The sequence below is a fragment of the Prionailurus viverrinus genome, chromosome B2, assembly GCF_022837055.1.
Source record: "Prionailurus viverrinus isolate Anna chromosome B2, UM_Priviv_1.0, whole genome shotgun sequence".
NCBI lineage: Eukaryota > Metazoa > Chordata > Mammalia > Carnivora > Felidae > Prionailurus > Prionailurus viverrinus.
The window spans coordinates 80,142,530-80,163,989 of NC_062565.1; the positions used below are offsets into that span (position 1 = coordinate 80,142,530).

Here is a 21,460-nt window from a genome sequence, read left to right on the forward strand (position 1 = left end):
TGTCCTTATGAGAAAACTATACAGAGTAGTTGCAACTTTTAGATAACACAGCAACCTCAAGAAGAAAGCGAGGGCAGTACTGAACACTTTAAGAGTATAGAATCTATAGACCAGTGTTCTTTGTATAGCATTTACATTGACATCTAGTTTTATGAACTAAAAACCTTGTATAACTTTAAATTGCTATTTTAGAAAGGGGAGTGGCGTTTTTCAAGGACTGTGTTCCACTTGGTCTCTCTCTGATGCCAACTAACCAATAAAGCCTTTCTCATTCTGCTGCTGTGGGAAACAAGCAACAACAGAAAACTAATAATGAGTTGAAAACAATTCAGTCTCAAGCACAGCCAAGGAGATGAAAGCGAGAGTCCCAGAACACCTCTCTTCCCAGCGCTCCCGGCCCGGGGCGGAGCACTTGCCAGCCAGATGAGGTGGGAACCTTGTACCCTGCGAGGCGCTGGAGGCGGGGCCCCGGGACTGTTCCCCCCGGGAGCAGCGGAGCTGCGCTGTGGGCCCCTCCCGGATTCTAGCGGACGCCGGGCGCGGGCACTGGAGCGGGTGTGCAGTTAAAAGGCAGCTACCGAGCGGGCAGTCGAGCGGAGTGTTCGCGGGTCACCGGCTGCAGGCGCGATGAGACCGGGAGAGGAGCGGCCCTTGGAGGGGGGCGCTTGCAGCGGCGTCTCCCAGCTGGAGCTGCTGAAGCTGCGCGCCGCGGAGCGCATTGACGAGGCGGCCGAGCGCCTGGGGGCCCTGAGCCGCGCGATCTGGAGCGAGCCCGAGCTGGCCTACGAGGAGCACCGGGCCCACGGCGTGCTGACGCGCTTCTTCGAACGCGAGCCTCCAGCTGCCTCTTGGGCAGTGCAGCCGCACTACCAGCTGGCCACGGCCTTCCGCGCAGAGTGGGAGCCGCTGGGGGTCCGTGCAGCGCGGCGCCCGCTGCAGCTGGGCTTCCTCTGCGAATACGACGCGCTGCCCGGCATCGGGCACGCCTGCGGCCACAACCTGATCGCCGAGGTCGGGGCGGCGGCCGCGCTGGGCGTGAAGGGGGCCCTGGAGGGGCTCCCCGGGCCGCCTCCGCCGGTGAAGGTGAGGTGGGGTCCTGGCGCGGGATTTTCATCGCCTGCCCAGACCGGGTCGTACCCGGGGACGGCGGGACCCGGCGCTTCCCGTGCGCACCTGCCGCCTCGGAGTCCCGGCCTCGCTTTTGCCAGAAGGCAGAACTCCTGGATCAAAGTCAGTAGTGCTTGAGGTGCCGACCCAGCGACTTTTTGCAGATTTTTGTTTCCTCTTCGGTAGTTGTAAACGATTGAGTAGACTGGCCCTAAGGAAAGAACTTAGGACCAAGCCTGGTTTTCGTTGTGATTTATTTTTGGTAACAGAATTAACTGCGATTTGCTGACGAGGTTGTGCAATCTCTGGAAGAAGTAGTTATTGTAGGGAAACCTCCAGCCCCTCTTTATTAGGCTCCAAAACCTCTTTTGTTCGTGGCAGGCATAGGAGCTGTTGTGATTCGAATCGTTGGTGTTTGGATAGGAATTTTTCAGTCATTGCAACTACCAAACCTTCCCTCAAAAATTGGAGAAGTGAATGAATACTACATAGATGAGTTCATCCTTAAGTTTTAATATTTATTTCATGATATTAAGAAATTTCTCCTTTAAGTGGGGAAATGTCATTTATGCTTGTTGTAGGGCAAGTTTAATCTCGTGTACTGTGTTTTTTCAGATGGTATTCTTCATTCTGCGATCTAATTCAATCATCAACATTTGGCTTAATAAGGGCAAGGCTGATGTTTTGTTTTCATATTCTATAGCCCATTTTTTCCCCAATGTCAGTAACTTTTCTCTTTTATCTTAACAGTTCCATCTTTTGTAGCTTTTTCTCTTTAGCTGCCTTCTCTTTTCTGCTTCTGGCGGCTTGTTTTTTGCATCTGGGTAGGTTTTTGTTTTGGGGGGGCGGGTCCTTTGCTATTGCATGAAACACGGGAGAGATTTAATTTTAACCAGACTTATGAAAGATTCAGAGACGTCAGCAAGATTTAACTTGAAGTCATCAAATTTAAGGAGTCAAGGGTTCAGAGTAGAAAGCAGGTTCAATTATGAGTTCGAGTGCTTTGTAACTTCCAAAGAAGGCTCGACTTTGGGAAATGTACACCTTTGAATGGTAATGCACAGTTTTAGCAAGGTTATCAGTCCTCTCTTAAAATGGAATTTATGTTGATTCCCTTAACAAGCCAAGACTTTTTCCAATTTGTTTCATTGTATTCCTGTATATGATCTTGAAAGTGTATTAGTTGTTTATAATTTTTCTTTGCTCTTAAAAATTGTTTGAAGAAGTTAAGCTTAAATATCAAAGTAAAATGTTTATTCTGTAAAGTTCTCTTTTGTTTAATTAGGTGTTTGGTGACCAGTAAATCTGCCTGGTTGAACTGGTGGAATCGAATTAGTAAGTTTGTGTAATAGTCGGCTGTTTCTAACTGTGGTGTTAAGGTTTATTTAATGTTCATTATAAAGGTTTAATCAGTTAAGATCTTTTAATGAATTAGCTCAGTAAGGAATCAAGAGTTCAGGTCTGAGGATCAGAACATCTAATCCTTGCTCTGCCTGGAGACTTGCAGTGTGTCCTGGGACAAAACACTTCACTCCATGCCTCAAAACCACCATCTCTGACATCCCTGAAATGATGACATATACTGCTCACCTACCTCACAGGGTTGTTGTGGGGATAACTAATAAGCAACTGGAACGTTCCTAACCAGTAAAGTGTTTATGAATAATTATATACATTACTAAAAGACTTAGTCAAGAAGAAGCTTTAAGAAATAAGTCCTAAAGAATTTTGAGGAATTAATTCAGTATATAGTATTTATCTTTTTTCATCTTTGCCTTTAGTTATATAAAATTGAGTTATAAAATTAGGAAAAGTTTTCTGGTGTAGCTTTAGTGCATACTTTGTGCCAAATTGGTATAATAATGTAAATTTAAATGTGTAGTTAACTTAGCACCGTAGATTTATGCCCACTGCATTATTTAAGTGTCAGAGAACAACACCTCTCTCCATAGTTCAAGGACTTTAATGTAGGTTGTGAATACCTATGCAAGGGAACCTGTTTGATATTTTCCTGCGAGGATTTTGTTGTTGTTGTTTTGCTCTGACACAGGTATATCCTTCTAGGTAGTTGTCCTGGGAACGCCTGCAGAAGAAGATGGTGGTGGCAAAATTGATTTAATTGAAGCGGGGGCTTTTAAAAATCTTGATGTTGTTTTTATGGCCCACCCATCCCAAGAGAATGCTGCTTATTTACCTGATGTGGCTGAACATGAGTGAGTAATCAAGTTGAAATAAGCTCCTTAGTGGAAAAGACTATTAAGATATTTCTGTGTCCTAACTGGAGACTAAAACCCGGTACTTATATATTGAAAAAGTAAGTTGAAAAATGATGATGTGATGCCTTACTTGATTTCCATTGAATAACATTTGGTAAGCCTCTTCTATTTGAGATGGTGTTTGTAATTGGACTATTAACCTAGTGCATGGGGCACCTGGGTGGCTGAGTCGGTTAAGTGTCCTGACTCTTGATTTTGGCTCGGGTCATGATCTCATGGTCCTGACACTGAGCTCCGCATCAGGCTCCATGCTGAGTGTGGACCCTGCTTGGGATTCTCTCTGCCCCTCCCCTGTGTACGTACACACTCTCTCTCAAAATAAATAAACACTAAAAAAATAGTGCCTAAAAAGCATTAAGACCAGCAAACAGAATATGTTGACGCTCGTATTCTATTCTGAACTGAGAGCAATTAGGTTTCTAGAAAACATCTATCCTTTGACATGGGTTGTCTTTGCAACTGAATAGATTTGTAAGAGGCAGCTTTATTAGGGGCGCCTGGGTGGCTCAGTCGGTTGAGCATCTGACTTCGGTTCAGGTCATGATCTCACAGCTCGTGGGTTCGAGCCCCACGTCAGGCTCTGTGCTGACAGCTCAGAGCCCAGAGCCTGCTTCAGAATATATGGCTCCCTCTCTCACTCTTTGTCCTTCCCCTGCTCATGCTCTGTCTCTCTCTCTCAAAAATAAATAAACATTAAAAAAAAAAAAAAGAGGCAGCTTTATTAGACTTGGGAAGAAAACACACTTCTCTAGTTTACTTCTTGTAATTTGAGTTCTTTGCAAAGAGGGTAAATTATATTTCTGAGAGAAAAGACAGAAACTAGCTGTGGATTTTAGTGGAATTTGCATCTGTACTCTTCTGATTTGTCTGGTGCCAAAACATTTTATTTATTTTCCTCTATGTGGAAGAGCTCACTTTTTTGGATCGCTGAAGTGGATTGAAGTTTGCACACCAGAAGTTTCAGTCACAGTAGTTAATGGGCCAGTCACCGGGCCAGTCTCCAGGAGCCACTGTTGATCTGCTTCGGGAAAACCACATATTCTCCTCTGTGGGAGCTAGGGAGTGATAAAACCATTGCATCTGTGCTTCTAGGTGGTACTCACGTATCTTCCAGCTCAGAATGACCCCAGGCCTTGTTTTCACAGGATGACCATTTTAATCTTCCTTCTTATCACCAAGAGTTGATGCTGTGGCAGCAGGAAGAATCTTTCAACTTTGGTTTTGGGGGTAGTGCATACTGGAACACCTGCAGAGGATCTTAGAGGTTAGAAGTCTCTGCCAAGGCCTCTGGCTAGAAGAGGCCTGCAGCTGTAGGCTTACCAGCCCGTTACCCTTCTAGGACTTCGAGTTGGGCTTCTTGGCCTTGATCCATCAGCCCAGTTGGCCTCAGGCCTTTTCTTAGTCTCTGGCTTCTTAGAGTTTTCATTGGCCATCTGTTAAGATGGAAAAGGGAACAAGAATACAAACTAATTTTTGAAAATATTATGATCTTTTCATCCTAAAAATCTCCAACAATAAGTAAGATAAAACACTAGGTTCATATTGACCACCTTTCCTGCATCTTGTCCCTTCTTGAGAGGCATATATCCTTCCAGGACTTTTTTTTTTTTTTTAAACGTTTTACTTATTTTTGAGACACAGAGAGACAGAGCATGAACAGGGGAGGGTCAGAGAGAGGGAGACACAGAATCTGAAACAGGCCCCAGGCTCCGAGCCATCAGCCCAGAGCCCGACGCGGGGCTCGAACTCACGGACCGCGAGATCGTGACCTGACCTGAAGTTGGACACTTAACCAACTGAGCCACCTAGGCGCCCCCTTCCAGGACTTTTTGAGCATAGTTATAAACCTAAATAGGTACATATATAAATTGAATTTTAAGGGAGGATTCTTTTTTCCCCCTTAAATATTCTGCTAAATATATTGTTGGTCTGGCTCTTCCTTTTGATTTTTTTAAGTTTATTTACTTATTTTGAGAGAGAGAGAGAGGGAGTACCAGTGGGTGCATGTGCAGGGTAGGGGCAGAGAGAGAGAATAATCCCGAGCAGGCTCCACACTCAGCACAGAGCCTGAAGCAGGACTCAATCCCACTAACTGTGAGATCATGGATACTCAGTGGACTGAGCCACCCAGGCACCCCCCCGTCAGTTTGTTTAAAATACACTTTTTGTCTTATTTTTCCTTTCCTTTTCCTATGTTCATCTGTTTTGTTTCTTAAATTCCACATGAGTGAAATCATATATTTGTCTTTGACTTATTTCGCTTAGCATAATACATTCTAGTTCTATTCACGTTGTTGCAAATGGCAAGGTTTTATTCTTTTTGATTGCCAAGTAATATTCCATACTTGGGCTATTGTTGATAGCACTGCTGTAAACACTGGGGTGCTTTGAATCATCATTTTGTATCGTTTGGGTAAACACCTAATAGTGCAGTTGCTGGGCCATAGGGTAGTTCTATTTTTAATTCAAAAAATTTTTTTTAATGTTTTATTTATTTTTGAGCGACAGAGACAGAGCACGAGTGGGGGAGGGGAAGGGAGAGGAGACACCGAATCTGAAGCAGGCTTCAGGCTCTGAGGTGTCAGCACAGAGCCCGATGAGGGGCTTGAACTCACAAACCATGAGATCATGAACTGAGCAGAAGTTAGATGCTTAACTGAGCCACCCAGGAGCCCCTATTTTTAATTTTTTGAGGAACCTCCATACGTTCTTCAGAGTGGCTGTACAGTTTGCATTCCCACCAATGGTGCAAAAGTGTTCCCCTTTTTCTGCATTCTCGCCAATGTCTGTTGTTTCCTAGCCATTCTGACAGGTGCAAAGTAGTATCTCATTGTGGTTTTGATTTGTATTTCCTTGATGATGAGTGATGTAAAGTATCTTTTCAGGTGTCTTTTAGTATCTGGATGTCTTCTTAGGAAAAGTGTCTATTCCTGTCTTTTGCCTATTTCTTGACTGGATTATTTATTTTTTGGGTGTTGAGTTTGATAAGCCTTTTTAACAGATTTTGGATACTAACCCTTTATCTGATATGTCATTTGCAAATGTCTTCTCCCATTTTGTCCATTGCCTTTCAGTTTTGTTGATTGTTTCCTTCACTGTGCAGAAGGCTTTTATCTTGATGAAATCCCAATAGTTCATTTTTGCTTTTGTTTTCCTTGCCTCCAGAGACCTGTCAAGTAAGAAGTTGCTGTGGCCAGGGTCAAAGAAGTTGTTGCATGTTTTCTCCTCAAGGAGTTTAATGGTTTCCCATCTTACATGTGGGTCTTTCATTGATTTTGAGTTTATTTTTGTGAATGGTGTATGAAAGTGGTCCGGGTTCATTCTTCTGCATGTCACTGTCCAGTTTTCCCAGCACCATTTGCTAAAGAAACTGTCTTTTTCTCATCGGATATTCTTGCTTACTTTGTCAGAAATTAGTTGGTCATACGTTTGTGGATCCATAGCTGGGTTTTCTATTCTGTTCCATTGATTATGTGCCTGTTTTCATGCCAGTACCATACTGTCTTGATGATTACAGCTTTGTGTAAAACAGCTTGAAGTCCAGAATTGTGATGCCTCCAGCTTTGATTTTCTTTTTCAACATTACTTTGGCTATTCAGGGTCTATTCTGGTTCTATACAAATTTTAGGATTGTTCTAGCTCTGTGAAGAATGCTGGTGTTATTTTAATAGGGATTGCATTGCATGTGCAAATTGCTTTGGGTAGTATCAACATTTTAACAACATTTGTTCTTCAAGTCCATGGGCATAGAATTTTGTCTTTTCCATTTCTTCGTGTCTTCTTCAATTTCTTTCATAAGCTTTCTATAGTTTTTCAGCATACAGATCTTTTACCTCTTTGGTTAGGTTTATTCTTAGGTATGTTATGGTCTTTTGTAGAATTGTAGATGGGATTCATTCCTTGATTTCTCTTCATGCTGCTTCATTATTGACATACAGAAATGCAACCGGTTTCTGTATGTTGATTTTATATCCTGCAACTTTGCTGAATTCATGTATCCGTTCTAGCAGTTTTTTGGTGGAGTCTTTCGGGTTTTCCACGTAGAGGATCATGTCGTCTGTGAAGAGTGAAAGTTTGACTTCTTTGCCAATTTGGATGCCTTTTATTTCTTTTTGTTGTCTGATTGCTGAGGCTAGGACTTCCAGTACTGTGTCGAATAACAGTAGTGAGAGTGGACATCCTGTCATGTTCCTGACCTTAGGGGGAAAGCTTTCAGTTTTTCCCCATTGAGGATGATATTAGCTGTGGGTCTTTCTTATATGGCCTTTATGGTGTCAAGATATGTTCACTCTATCCCTTTCTTGAGGGTTTTTATCAACAAAGGATGCTGTATTTTGTCAAATGCTTTTTTTTTTTTTTTGCATCTATTGAGAGGATCATATGGTTCTTATTCTTTCTTTTATTAATGTGGTATATCACGTTGATTGATTTGCAAATATTGAACAGGCCCTGCAGCCCAGGAATAAATCCCACTTGATCATGATAAATAATTGTTTTAATGTACTGTTGAATTTGGTCCTAGATCTTGTTGAGAATTTTTGCATCTGGGTTCATCAGGGATGTTGGCCTATAATTCTTCTTAGGGGGATCTTTGGTTTTGGAATCAAGGTAATGCTGTCTTCATAGAATGAGTTTGGAAACTTTCCTTCCATTTCTGTTTTTTGGAACATTTTGAGAAGAATAGGTGTTAACTTTTCTTTAAATGTCTGGTAGAATTCCCCTGGGAAGCCATCTGGGCCAGCATTCTTGTTTGTTGGGAGTTTTTTTTTTTTTTTTTAATTTTTTTTTTCAACGTTTTTTATTTATTTTTGGGACAGAGAGAGACAGAGCATGAACGGGGCAGGGGCAGAGAGAGAGGGAGACACAGAATCGGAAACAGGCTCCAGGCTCTGAGCCATCAGCCCAGAGCCTGACGTGAGGCTGGAACTCACGGACCGCGAGATCGTGACCTGGCTGATGTCGGACGCTTAACCGACTGCGCCACCCAGGCGCCCCTGTTGGGAGATTTTTGATAACTGATTCAATTTCTTTGCTGGTTATGGGCCTGTTCAAATTTCCCATTTCTTCCTGTTTCAGTTTTGGTAGTGTGTGAGTTTCTAGGAATTCGTCCATTTCTTCCAGATTGCCCAGTTTGTTGGCATACAATTTTTCATAGTATTTCTTATAATTGTATTTTTGTGGTGTTGATTGTGATCTCTCCTCTTTCATTTGTGATTTTATTTATTTGGGTCCTTTCCTTTTTCTTTTATGATAAAGCTGGCCAGGAGTTTATCAGTTTTATTTATTCTTTCAAAGAACCAGCTCTTAGTTTCATTGATCTGTTCTACTGGTTTTTTTTGTTTGTTTGTTTGTTTGTTTGCTTCTATATTGTTTATTTCTGCTCTAATCTTTCTTATTTCCCTCCTTCTGCTGGCTTTGTGTTTTATTTGCTGTTCCTTTTCTAGCGCCTTTAGGTGCCTTTAGGTGTGAGGTTAGATTGTATATTTGGGACCTTTCTTGCTTCTTGAGATAGGCCTGAATTGCAATATACTTTACTCTTAGAGGGAGACAAACCATAAGAGACTCTTAAATACAGAGAACAAACTGAGGGCTACTGGAGGGGAAGGGAGTTGGGAGGATGGGCTAAATGGGTGATGGGCCTTAAGGAGGGCACTTGTGATGAGTACTGGTGTTGTATGTAAGTGATAAATCACTAAATTCTGCTCCTGAAACTAATACTACACTGTATGTTAATTAACATGAATTTAAATTACTAAAATAAATAAAAAGTAAAATATGCTCTCTAAAATGTTTTAAAATACACTAAAAATACTAATGCTGAAAAAAATAACCATTAACACTTATTTTCCTATAGTTTGTTGTATATTAATTACACTTAGATTTGAACCCTGAAAGAAATGGTGCTAGAGCCATTTTCATAAAGGTCATCCTCTTCCATTTTATATTTATCACCAGTTTTGTTAAAATTCCAGTTTCAAGGTGATGGTGATAAGATATATATCAAGGAACTAACAAATATCCTAAAATCTTAAAAATATATTTGGATGCTTTTAACTTGTTTTTATTTTGCCAGCAGAATGTTTTGAATTCATCAAGGAATATGAGCATGCCAAGGATTCTTGAATCTAGTTTGTTAAAAAAAAAAAACTAAGTCTAGAATAGCTTTTTGGTAATTTAAATGTGGGTACTATTACTTAGGCTTAAAAAGTGTTGCCTATACAAGTCATCTTTATAAATAACTATTTAATATGCAATCCTTTCTTTAACCCTTATTTTTTATTGTATCCGAGTAGTTAAATTGGTATGAGAACTATTTGGAAGTGCAGTAACATAACTGATAAAATTTTGAGATATTAGTGATGCAGGTGTTTTGGAACACTAATAAAATGTTGGTCAGGAACAACTGACTTAATGCTAGAATATCTTAGGATATTGTGAGTGTAATCTGGTGTTCAGAGGTTGTCTTAATTCATTTCAGATTGTCACCTATTTCTGTTTTCCTTCACCTGCCCTCCCCCACTTAAGATAGAATTATCTGAGTTTAGCAGACATTTTATATAGAGTTATTTCTATGCAGTGTAGAAGGAGACAGGAGCCCTCTTTTTGTAATTCCAGTGCCTAATACAGAATTGCATGTTTGTTTGAATTGAGTTGTGTACAAATTAAATTTCTATTGGGGGTTGGTTGAACAAAATTCTCTCTCTCTCTCTCTCTCTCTCTCTCTCTTCTCTTTTTTGGAATGCTTTCTTTGTGTCAGTCACTGTATTACATAATAGTAAACTACAACTAAGGTATATAAATTGCTGTGTTATTTCTACAAATGATTTGCAAATAAAAATTCCAGCAGTGTTACTTAATTCTGAATACTTGTTGGGTAATTCTAATTACGGTACCTGGATTTTCTTTAGTGACTTTGAAAAGAGTAATTCCAAATGATGTTTTGTTTCCTAGTGTGATTGTGAAATACTATGGAAAAGCATCTCATGCTGCTGCATATCCCTGGGAAGGAGTAAATGCATTAGATGCTGCCGTTCTCGCCTACAACAATCTGTCTGTGTTGAGACAGCAAATGAAACCAACCTGGAGAGTTCATGGTACGAATGTCAAGTATGTTGTGTAATGGATGGTGCTTAATATATTTCAATGCCATGTAATTAACATTTGATTTTTAAAAATTGTAAACATTTTATATACTTTATATGAATATTCCAAACTTTTTAAACAGTTTCCAAAATTCATGTGACAGGATACTAGGATGTTTGTATGTGTTGGCTAAGAAAACAATTAAAAAAGTATTTATGTATAAATGGAATGGTCATTTTGAGTATTAGAGATAATGTTTTATGTAAGGATGTACATGTTTTCTGTGGGTATTTGAAAGTTGGATCTTGATTTTCCAGTTATCCTCACTGTTTTTTAATGGTAACAAATCATTTTCTCAATTTAAAAAAGTTATGGTTACTGGTTTTATTTTCTCAAGTGCTGATAAAATGAGTAACATCTTTTTAAATTATGTGTATCACTTAATGTAACTACAGTAATAAAGTATGATCTTAAAGGTATGAATTTATTTTTTAGTTATTTTCTTATGATTTGGGAAACTGTTATACTTTAATATCTATTTTTTACCTGATTTTGTTATAGGCTTAAATTAGTTTGTAATTGCACTTTGACCAATGTCCTACCTTAGTTTTTCTAAGAGAAATATGTAAAAATAATAATTTTTAAAGCAGATCAAATAAATTTAGATTTTGTGTATCTATTTCAGTTATTATTTTGAATGGATAAATCTTTCCTCTCAGTGTAGTTCCAAATAAATGTATTTGTTTTGACAGTTAATAGCACTTAGTGATCTTTGACCTGCATTGGTTTCTTGCTGGTGTAAAAATTATGTTCCCAGAGCTAAATACCATTGAAAATATTCATAGGAATCTGGAAATACGAGGATAATTATAGAACCTTGTGCCATTTTTTTTCTTTTAAGTCAAAAGTTTATCAAAACGTACAACTATTACTACTTTATTAAGCCTACTGAAATAAACTCTTTCAGAAGTCTTAAGATTGTTATAAAAGTTTCTAAGAGTTTCTTTATAATCATGCAACATAATTTCTCAACATCTTTAAATTCCTTAGAGTTAAGTATGGATAGACAATTTTTTATCTCTTAGCCAGAAAGCATTGCCCTATGTATAGAAACTTTTGTACAAAAAAAAAAAAAAAAGAAAAAAATTTTGTACAGCACATCAAAAATCATTGATTGGTATATCTGTGAAGCTAATAAATTGAAATTGTTTTTCTTCATGTACATATTGAAAATTCTATGGGTGTATTTAAACTTAAAGAAATGGTCTCCAAGCTCAATTTCAGTAATTTGGTTCTTTTTTGTAGGCATAATAAAAAGTGGTGGTGTAAAACCCAATATCATTCCGTCTTATTCTGAATTAATCTATTACTTCCGTGCACCCTCAATGAAAGAACTTCCAGTTTTGACCAAAAAGGCAGAAGATTGCTTCAGAGCTGCAGCTTTGGCTACTGGGTGTACAGTAAGAACTTTTAAGAGTTAATATAAGTTATAATCAGAGGTATATCTATATGGGCTGGAGTTAAGTTAGAGTATTATTAAATTAGATTAGAACCTAACTTGCCCCTTTTTCATTTGGCAATGTTTAGAGTAAGATCAGTTGAGTGAATGGGTGATGTGAAAGTCTTTAATTCATACTTGTTTTACTCAGTGCCCACATAGAAAGGACTATAGTCATCTTATTGCACTGTAATTAGAATAATTCTTGATAATGCTGAGTTCCCTGCCTTTTTGCAAGATATAGCCTTCCTTATTGGCAGTTGTGTTTTCAGAATTGCTCAGTATAGTTCCTATAAAGGGAACTTTATGGCAAAATCAGCAAAAGCTGTTTCGGGTGAAATTATTAGATATGTGCAGTAACGATATAAATACTTATGGCTTGCTGGAATGAAAGTTAAAATAGATGCAGAAGTTAGTGAAGAAATGTTATTCATTTAAACCATAAAGTCAGTGACGTTTCTGTGCCAGTCACGTAGGGTATACAGCAGAACGAGAAGTTTCAGAATTACATCAGTCTTTTCCTGGGCAGAGGTTGTAGTCTAGTGGGAGAGACAGGATCTGGGTTTGTGCCTCTCAGCCTACTGATTTGGTAACTTTAGAAAACACCATTTAATAACTTTGGGCCTCCATTTTCTCTTGAAAAAGGGAGATAATAATATACTTTATGTTCTTGTGAAAATTAAATGAGAGAATATTTGTTAAGAGTTAGGGCCTAGACCTCATACTTACAACTTATTTGTTTCTGCTCTCAGATGTATGATTTGTTCACATAGTAATAGTGTCTCACAGTACTAGTGATTCTCAGCATATATGGTAAGTGTCCAGAGAGTAAAAAATTAATCCTTTGTCCCTTATTTATGAGACCAGTGTTCTAACCCCTGAGCTACAGACCCAATCCTTTATCCCTTATTTATAATTATAATTATAAATATTGATAGAATAAACACATGAACTATTACCATTAACTCCGAATCTCAAGGCATAATATTCCCTTAGGATAAGGTTCATTGTTACTGGATTTTAATCTATATTTTAAATAGTCTCTTAATAACTTTTTATATTTTGGCTGACTTGTAATACATGAATGACTATTATATATTATAAGTATGTTCTTTCTTTCTTTCTTTCTTTCTTTCTTTCTTTCTTTCTTTCTTTTTTTAAGTTTATTTTGAGTCAGACTCAACCAAATGAGTCACCTAGATGCCCCGGTTGTCATTATTTCTAGCTTAGATGTTGCTAAGAGTAGAAGAAATGTCAGCCCTGCCATTTTATAATTGACTTTTACTAATGTTATGGCTATTGCCTTTAGTTTGTGGAACTATTATCCATTTTGATTTAATCAAAACTAAATCTATAAATCCTCTTAACTGTGTACCTATAAACTGCTTATAATTCTTGACACACTGAAACACTGAAGTTAATAAATGAGGACACTGGGTTCCTGGTGGCTCAGTCGGTAGAGCATGCAACTCTTGATCTCAGGGTTGTGAGTTCGAGCCCCACATTGGGTGTAGAGATTACTTTTAAAAATAAATAAATAATAAATGAGGACCATAGCCAACCCTTCTTCATCATAAACCTGTCTCTCCTAGGTACTTTTATATCTTTTGGACCAGTTATTGGGGTCAGTGTTGGCTTATATTTTGAATATGAGTAAAGCTTAATTTTTTTCTTTAAGAGGCTGCAGTCTAGAGCAGTGTTCCTCAGTGTCTGCTCTTTGGACCACCTGCATCAGAATTACTTGGGGGTCCTGGTTAAAATGGAGATTCCTGGGCTTCCCCCACACCCTATATAAGTTACTGAAGTTGAGACTTACTGGCTGGGAGAGTGAGGTGACATCATGTTGTTTGGTGCATATGTAACATGAAGGGGATAGGGCCTGAGGGAAGTCTTATTACCGATTTTTTTAAGGTAAAATATTTAAGAGAATTTATATCTGTAAGGGAAAGTGTACCCTCTTAAACCTCTTGCTGATTTGAAAATTAGATAGTGAATTTGAGTTTTTTATTTCAGAATTTGTCTTACGATTTTTTTTAGGTAGAAATTAAAGGTGGAGCACATGATTATTACAATGTTCTTCCCAATAAGAGCCTATGGAAAGCTTATATTGAAAATGGAAAAAAACTGGGAATAGAATTTATTTCAGAAGATGCAATGTTGAACGGCCCTTCAGGTAATCAGGTTCTTTCATATATACTATGTTGCACTGTTTGAGGAAGGAAAATACCATCTTTGGTTAGAGGGTTTTGTTCGACAGCTTTGGAGGTAGGGAGGTATTGCTCTTAACAATATTTTTCACAAACTGAATGGTTAGGGAACGAAACTAAAGAACTCTTCAGTGAATGTAAAGTGTTAAATGAGCAGATTTGTTTTTAGAAATAGTGTACTATTTCCTTTGTATTCTAAATAGTTCTAGTGTTTAAATTCACTTAGTTCTAATTTTAAAGTAAGCTACTTAAAGGAGAAATAGAATTTTAATTCATTGTCAGTCCTCAGTAAGCAGGCTAGCAACTAGTTTTAAGGAGGCATGCCAGTTGCTGAGGAGTAATTATTATGGTTGTTTACTACTAGTTGTTTAGTAAACAACTTAGAATTTAAATAATTATATTGGGGACTATTTTAGAGTTTTTCCTTTTTAAAAGGATCATTTCTAATATGTTTCCATGTTAGAGATGTATCTCCTAAAATATAACAATAAATGCTGATGAAGTGGACTCAAAAGGACTTGGCCATAGAAATGGGGTGTTGATGTCATTTACTGAGATAAGGAGTTCAAGAGAAAGCAGGTTGGGGTATGCTATGTTGGTATATATTATTAGTATGTTAAGTTTGATGTGCATACAGGATTTCTAAGGGGAACTATTCAGTAGCCTGTGGAACCCCCAAATGATGCCTAGGTTGGAGATGTAGGAGTTGGCAATATCTGAAAAGTAATCGAAAACGCAGGAATATTTGATGTGCTGGTGATTGCCAGCACTTAGGAGACAGGTAAAGGAAGCAATTTAGAGGAGACAGATACTGACCAGAGAAAAGGCCAGACAATCAGGAGAAGTCAAGTCATGGAAGCCAAAGGAGTAGAGAATTTCTAGAAGGAAAGGAGTGGCAAATCATGTCTGGTGCTATAGAGAATGGTTAAGTATGGTCTGGCATCTATTGGACTAACAATTAGAAACCCATGGATTGTCTTACTTTTCTAAGGATCGACTGATTTTGGAAATGTTACTTTTGTGGTTCCTGGGATTCATCCATATTTTTACATTGGATCTAATGCCTTGAATCATACAGAACAATATACTGAAGCTGCAGGTATGTGTTATTAGAAGTGAATGTGTGGGCATATGTTCTCTTTTTGTGGTAATAGCTCCATGTTTTTTCATTAGCTAACTTTACCTCAGAAAATACTGTATTGTGGTGGGCATTTCAAGAGGCAGTTTAGATATCGAGAGCTAACCTGAAAACCAATGTATAAATTTATCATAAATAGGGAGGTTTCTTCATTTATTTTCTCCACCTTTTAGGGTCTCAAGAAGCTCAGTTCTACACTTTGCGTACAGCCAAAGCTCTGGCAATGACTGCGTTGGATGTTATTTTTAAACCAGAGTTGCTGGAGAGAATCAAAGAGGACTTTAAATTGCAACTTCGAGAAGAAGAGTTTTTAAATACAGTAGAATAAAAGGAAGACCTAGGAGCCACTTATGGATCATTAAGAAGTACTGATTTTTTTCTTGAATCTTTTTTAATAATGGAGGAGGGTGTGCTTAATTTTTAGTCTTAAGGGAATCAAATTCCTCTTACCTGAAGAGGGAGGCCATGATCCATGATGCAGAGAAAACACATTACCTCATATCTAAAATGAAAAATTTCAGGGGCGCCTGGCTGGCTCATTCGGAGGAGTGTTCAACTTTTGATCTCAGGTGGTTGTTGAGTTTGAGCTGATACGTAATGGCTTTTCTTTTCTTTTCTTTTCTTTTCTTTTCTTTTCTTTTCTTTTAAGATTTTAAGTAATCTCTACATCCAACATGGGGCTCAAACTCACAAAGCCACAAGATTAAGAGTTGCACGCTCCTCTGACTGAGCTAGCTGGGCACCCCTGTAATGGCATTTCTTTTTCTTTTTCCATTTCTTTTGCGATGGCATTTCTTAATCTGGATGATCCATGGCTTATCAGTGATAATATTTTATAAATTCATATGTTGTGGAGCTATATTTTAAAAGATCAGGGGATTTCAAACTTTATATTTAGAATTGATCCATGAAAGATTTTTTTTTTCTTTCTTTCTTTCTTTCTTTCTTTCTTTCTTTCTTTCTTTCTTTCTTTTGGTATAGGATGGTAAAATAATTTTAAAATTATTTTAAAATTAAAAATTTTTAAATTCAGATTCTAAATTTAGGAAAAGTTCATTTTGAACATCTGATTATATCTATGTTGACTTAGAGAATCTTTTCATTGATAGTAAAAGCAGGATTTTAATCAGAAATGCTGTGGGAAACAACTAGAAGTTCAGTACAAAGAATAAGCTTCAGTTTTACCATTTGAAGGAAAATGAATATGTTTTTTTTTTTTTTACATAATTAACTCTGAGAAGTGGCATTAAAGTGCTATTCCTAATTCTGTATTTCTGTATTAGGAAAACATATAGACAGATAGGGTTAGACTTTTCCTGTGAAGTGTTTGCTTGGTAGCATATTCTAGAGGGACTTACTGAGAAAGGAGCAATGTCCATTTGCTTTGAGTGTCAGCGTCATGTAACTGGTCACCTCTACCCAGCAGCCCTATTCAGACTTCTGCTCAGAAGTCAGCCTGTCCAGTTTACTGAGTTTAAGGGACAGAATTCTAAGCCTTCTTAGGCCCCATGCTCTCTCAATATTAATTTAAAAGTATTCTAAGTTTTTCTTGGTTCTTACTGTGAGTTTCTTGAACATGGTAAAAGAATGTGAAAAAAGTACCCGGTAAAACAAATCCTTTAAGCTGTGAATATAGTAAACCTCTAGTGTACTTTGTTTTAAAGGAACTCCTCAAAGTTGAGTGTATTCCAAAAACATAAGGGGAAAGAGAAAAGTAAGCGTTTGGCCTCTTCTGCCACAAGCAAGTCACTCAGGGCCAGGAGCCTTGAGGTCCCCATTTGGAAAGTTAGATCACTTATCCCTACAGTCCTTTGGACCTTTAAGTTCCTGTTCAATCTGAGATTATTTAAAATTGAAAAAAAAGACAGGTGTAATTTTGGGGACAGTTAGTAGTTGAGAATTGCTTTTCTTCTATATCAAGGGACTACAAGCTATGGCCTCATTTGGTAAGCACCTGATTGTATATGGCCAGCATGCTAAAAGTAATCCTTACCTTTTTTTTTTTTTTTTTTAATATTTGTTTATTCTTGAGAGGGAGAGAGACAGAGCACCAGTGGGGGATGGGGAGAGTGAGAGAGGGACACAGAATCTGAAGCAAGCCCCTGGTTCTGAGCTGTCAGCACAGAGCCTGACGCGGGGCTTGAACTCACGAGCCATGAGATTATGACCTGAGCTGAAGTTGGATGCTCAACCACCTGAGCCACTCAGGCACCCCAATCCTTACATTTTTAAGGGATCACAGGGGAAAAAAAAGCATCAGAGACCAAGACCAGATCATGTGACCTCTAAAACTTAAAATATTTACTACCTGGCCCTTTATTTTACTTATTTTTTTTTCAATATATGAAGTTTATTGTCAAATTGGTTTCCATACAACACCCAGTGCTCATCCCAACAGGTGCCCTCCTCAATACCCATCACCCACCCTCCCCTCCCTCCCACCCCCCATCAGCCCTCAGTTTGTTCTCAGTTTTTAAGAGTCTCTTATGGTTTGCCTCCCTCCCTCTCTTTTTTTTTCCTTCCCCTCCCCCATGGTCTTCTGTTAAGTTTCTCAGGATCCACGTAAGAGTGAAAACATATGGTATCTGTCTTTCTCTGTGTGACTTATTTCACTTAGCATAACACTCTCCAGTTCCATTGCGACAAAATGGCCCTTTACTTTAAAAAGTTTGCCAGTCTTTGTCCTATATAACAGTAAAATAGAATGTTTGTCTTTGACTTCCATCATATCATCAAATCTTCTCCTAAGATAAAACTTCCAGCCTTTGAATTGAAAACATGGAGAAAAGGGTTTAGATGGCAGTGCCCTGGCGCTGACCGCTGTAATGCATGGGCAGTTTGTCTTCGTTTGGAGTTCTGGAACTTCAGAAGTTTGTTTCTTTTAGCATTTACTTCGCTCTGAGACACAGCTACCCCAGTGCCTTAAGACTCCTCTATGCAAGCTAGCCTTCCAGCTCTTCACATCAGCTTTTAGAACTGGATCTTCACGACATGTTTTGTCTGATTATTTGTAACTGCAAATAGCGCTGACTATTACAGACGAGAGACGGATCAGCAGAGGCTTCAGGCTGAGACTTGGGTATATCCAAGATCACCGGTTTATATGGATGGAATTAGTTTCCTCATTATCAACTTAATAAATTTCCCAACTACAGGTTTTAAATTCCTTTTATAAGCCTTGTACTCTAAGGAGCACAGTTTTATCTTCTAAAGCCACAATAACTTTCTAGAACAGTGATTGTTAACAGGTAACCCAACACACTAATATTCTCTTGTTTTTTGTGAAGTGTCACAAGTTCATTGTTATTCATACAAAGTATTTTGTGTTTTGTTTGTGATTGATTTACTTTTTAAAAACAAATTAGAGATAATTTCAGGTTAGCGATTCCATTGTTACTGATTCACTTGCGCTCTGATAAGTATTCTCCACATGAGAGAACGAGAACGAGGTGTGGTGTTGCAGCTGGGGTGAAGGTATAGTCTGCACCAGCACTATCTGCCATAAGCCACAGTGTGGAACTAATGCTGATGTGCCACTGAGATTTGCGTCCCATCTGAGTGTAATACTGTATTTTCCTTCCAACTTTTGAAAACTCTGATCAGAACACGGATTTATTCATTGGAACATGTCATGGATTTATCACATCAGAAGAGGTTGACAACTGATTCTCTAGAGTCTATCCAGAAGGATGGTGTTTTGTTGTTGTTGTTTATAAAGTTTATTTATTTTGAGAGAGAGAGAGAATCCCAAGCAGGCTCTGTGACAGCACAGAGCCTGACATGGGGCTCAAACCCATGAACCGTGAGTTCATGACCTGAGCCGAAATCAGGTGTTGGATGCTTAACTGACTGAGCCACCCAGGCGCCCCTGGTGTTTCGGGTTTTTTTTTTTTTTTAGTCCTAGATCTTACCTTGGCATTTTATATTATTTTACTTTAATAGTATTTAGTATAATTCAGATTCTTTAAATCCCTTTCTGTTTTTTATATACCAGTGAGTTAATTGAGCCACATTACACTAAAAAGTATAAATAAATACATACATAAACGCTGAAGTCAAAATCTCATTCCAGAGGAACCAGTTATCACCAGTATTCATTATGCCATTTGAATTTAGGAGATTGCTTCCTTCATAACATAGATTTTCCTTCTGGAACTAAGCTCTTTCTATACCCTCCTACTTCAGTGGCACGTTTCCTAAGAAACAGTGCTGAATTTTCATAAACATTTGTACTTGGCTTAAATTACCATGGTTGGTTGGTTCTCACAGGATGCATTAAATCTCCAGAGATTTTGGAAGATAAACAAGGAAGCACTAGGTTACAGGCGAACAGTGTCACTTTTAGATAAGGAAGGGTTATATTGACCTCTTTATACATAAAAGAGGATTGCTTGGTTTTAGGAGGTTAACAAATGAATAGGACTTTTTAAAATTTATAACTTCGTGTCTTGTTTTTGAGGAAACTCACAGACCGTGAGATCATGACCTGAGCCGAAGTCGGATGCTTAACCAACTAAGCCACCCAGGCACCCCTATTACGTGCCTTTTTAATGATCTTTCATTGCTTGTATCCTGAAATGAAAGTCTTTTTCTCCAATATTAACTTTTAGCCATCTTTGTTAAATTAACAGACTTTAAAATGTAGAAGCCAATTTGATGATTTAAATTTAATTACAAACTGAAAATGTTTTCAGTGACTTAACTTTAAAAGCAGGCCTGACTACAGAATGTGAATAAAACAATTATGTGATACTGTTAATTACTAAGTTGCTATATACCATATAATAGGACTGAGTATAGCTAATATTTAGCTTGTCTCTTTTTGGACTGCTTTTCATATTTTATGAACTAAGGAAATTTATCCTTTTAATTGCTTCTTTGTATAGCACTCAAAAGGGCTGGGGCATTTAGCATAAACTAGAGCATTTTCATGTGTTTGTGAAAGTGTATAAACTGAAAGTGTTTTGATTTCCCAGTCTTCCAAAGGCCTATTTATTTGTTGATATGTTATGTTGATATTTTAACTGTTATAATTTCAGCAGTTGAGTTCAGTGAACATTTCTTGAGGACTGCCTACTTCTTTTTTTTTTTAATTTTTTTTTTAATGTTTATTTATTTTTGAGACAGAGAGAGACAGAGCATGAATGGGGGAGGGTCAGAGAGAGGGAGACACAGAATCTGAAACAGGCTCCAGGCTCTGAGCTGTCAGCACAGAGCCCGACGCGGGGCTCGAACTCACGGACCGCGAGATCATGACCTGAGCTGAAGTCGTCTGCTTAACCCACTGAGCCACCCAGGCGCCCCAAGGACTGCCTACTTCTAAGCACAGGGTGGTAAGAAGAATAAACTTACGCCTGAAAAAACTAGTGGTTGGTGGTGAGTCCTCATAAGATTTACTTCATCTGAAAGAAAATCATCCGAAAGCTACTATCTTGGAAATTTTTGAGGAAAAAAATACCTGAGTCAAAAAAAAAAAAATAAGTAAATAAAAAAATAAAAATACCTGAGTTGTGTCAGTTTGTTTGGATAGAAGAAATTGATATTAAAAGTCTTTTTTTAAAAAGAATGATTACCTAATACTTTTTTTTTTTTTAAACCTTTCTGATAGTTGTTTTTTATACGTTTCTTAGTTTTTACCTGAAGCATCTCTTTAGTCTTCTGGAAAATGTCCTACATAGCATACTAGCCTTGAAACTATCAAAAATAAATGTTCATTGTAAAATAAATCCGGTATCTTTGTGCTAGCAACGCTTTATAAGACTATAAGTTATGATGCATTACTTTACCTTTTTTACATCAGGCATTTTGCAGTTCATTGGTGTAGTTGAGGATGATGCATTTTGATATGTATCAAGTTAGTATTTTCAAATCAGCGGTCTCTACTACCATCAGGTGATAGTAGTTTTTGTAATTTCAATGTGTACATACGAAAGTGTGTATGAAAAAAATCTAAAGTGATAATAAATATGTTTAATAGCCATCATCTTGTGGTTTTTTCAGTGTATATACAGAGAAATAAAATACATGAAGTTAAAGTAGTTACCGAAATAAATCGTGATACATTATTCTCTTCCTCAGTTTTACAGGTGATGACTTGCTTTTAAATTTTTTTTTTTTCAACGTTTATTTATTTTTGGGACAGAGAGAGACA

At 37.9% G+C, this 21,460-nt stretch overlaps 1 protein-coding gene across 1 annotated transcript; it reads left to right on the forward strand.

Annotated features, from left to right (window-relative positions):
* The first annotated feature begins 461 nt into the window (after nucleotides 1-461).
* Nucleotides 462-16,286, forward strand: PM20D2 (peptidase M20 domain containing 2). Its single transcript, XM_047860778.1, has 7 exons — nucleotides 462-1,083; nucleotides 3,172-3,320; nucleotides 10,335-10,477; nucleotides 11,772-11,926; nucleotides 14,002-14,137; nucleotides 15,163-15,270; nucleotides 15,483-16,286. The coding sequence occupies exons 1-7, from the start codon at nucleotides 628-630 to the stop codon at nucleotides 15,635-15,637; spliced, it is 1,302 nt and encodes a 433-aa protein (XP_047716734.1). The 5' UTR covers nucleotides 462-627; the 3' UTR covers nucleotides 15,638-16,286.
* The last annotated feature ends 5,174 nt before the right edge of the window (nucleotides 16,287-21,460 follow it).